General features: G+C 62.2%; 1 protein-coding gene across 1 annotated transcript in view; it reads right to left on the bottom strand.

The window, feature by feature from the left end:
• LOC104167046 (glycogen phosphorylase, liver form) overlaps window positions 1–1,384 on the bottom strand; it is a gene marked incomplete at both ends in the record, with an annotated part of 6,656 nt that overhangs the window by 4,885 nt on the left and 387 nt on the right. Inside the window, 2 exons of the mRNA XM_009707168.1 lie at window positions 884–966; window positions 1,051–1,162. Coding sequence (XP_009705470.1) covers window positions 884–966; window positions 1,051–1,162 — 195 coding nt within the window. The remainder of the gene's footprint in view (window positions 1–883; window positions 967–1,050; window positions 1,163–1,384) is intronic.

Genomic DNA, 1,384 nt, shown 5'->3' with positions numbered 1-1,384 from the left:
GGGTCTTGGCAGCGGCTCTGACCCCAACATCTTCTTGCTCTCCAGATTTCGGCATGGGGGTTTGAGATGTGCTGCTACAAACAGAGGTTTAAATCCCTCCCCTGAGCATCGTCAAAACCTGTTCTCCCTGGTTTGAAAATTTCGGCCGCAAGGAAAGGTATCAGGGCAACGGGAAGGAAAGACACGGGCTATTTGTAAGACAAGAATTAAAGCCACTGTTCAACACACCACCAAACATCAATCTGCCGGGCTGCGAGAGAGGATCTGCAGGAGGCAACCTCACCGCCAGAGCTGCGGTGGTCCCAGCTCTCCTTGCCAGCCGGGAAGGCTGGGGCAGGATTAAACGGGAAAAAGCCCATCAGGACCTGCCCAAAACGGGCTGCAGAGCAAGGAGAGCCTCCCTTCACCTTCCTCCCCTGCTCTGCAGCTTGTTCGGTGCCCGGGGAAGGGCTGTACATCCCATCGCCCCTCCGTGCCAGCCGGCGTGCGGCACGGCAAGAACACCCGCGGCAAGAGGGTTGGGGGGCAAAGAGCAGCTTAAAGCATCATCTCCGGTCCCAGGGCTGCAAGGGACGGGCAGGGAAACGCCAGCAGTGCTCACCAGTTTGCACTCGTGTTATATTTTGAGGCTCAAGGAACATTTCTGGGGCAGGAGGTTCTCATCCCCGCTCCCTCCTTTACCATCCCGAGCACAGGTTTGCCCAGGGACAGACTCGTCCCCGCTGTGGCCCCGGGCAGCGTGGGCGAGAGGCAGCGATCCCTGGCCAAGCGCTCCGCATCTCCGCAACATCCCGGCAAGAAGGGCCGCTCCACCTCGCCCTCTGTCTGCAGGCTCCTTAGCCCCCCCCGAAACAGGGACACCCCTGCCCGCATCACGACTTACGTTGTCGTTGGGATAGAGGACGCGGGATATGTTCTCCGCCAGGTTTCTGTCCAGCACGGCCTGGATGTAGTCTCCGACGTTGACTGGGGATGAGCAGAGGGATAAGGTGGGCGCAGGACCCCCCCCTCCACCCCGTCCCGCTCAGCACCCTGCCAGCACCCACTTACAGTCCCGCAGGTTGAAGTCGTTGGGTGCCCGAGCCGACCACAGCCGCATGGTGTTGACGGTGTTGTTCATGTACCCGGGCACGGGGGTGTCGTAGGGCAGTGCCAGCACCACCTAGGACATCGGCAGGGCAGCCAGCCGGGCTGTGCCCCTGGCTGCTGTCCCCCCATGTCCCCCCTGCCCTCCCATCCCTCCTGCAGGAGGGAGCTCAGGGTTGCAGCCACCTTCGTGGGGTCGCCTGGGTGTGGGGGGGATGTGCTTGGTACCCCCAGTCCCTACCCTAGGGACACCCCAGCTCCCCCAGCTCTGCCCAGCGCCTGGTGCTTGCCAGACGAG

This window comes from Cariama cristata, unplaced genomic scaffold (genome assembly GCF_000690535.1).
Source record: "Cariama cristata isolate BGI_N322 unplaced genomic scaffold, ASM69053v1 scaffold25179, whole genome shotgun sequence".
Classification (NCBI taxonomy): Eukaryota; Metazoa; Chordata; class Aves; order Cariamiformes; family Cariamidae; genus Cariama; species Cariama cristata.
Note: the sequence above shows the minus strand (reverse complement) of the source record. Positions and strands in the feature narration are given on the sequence as shown.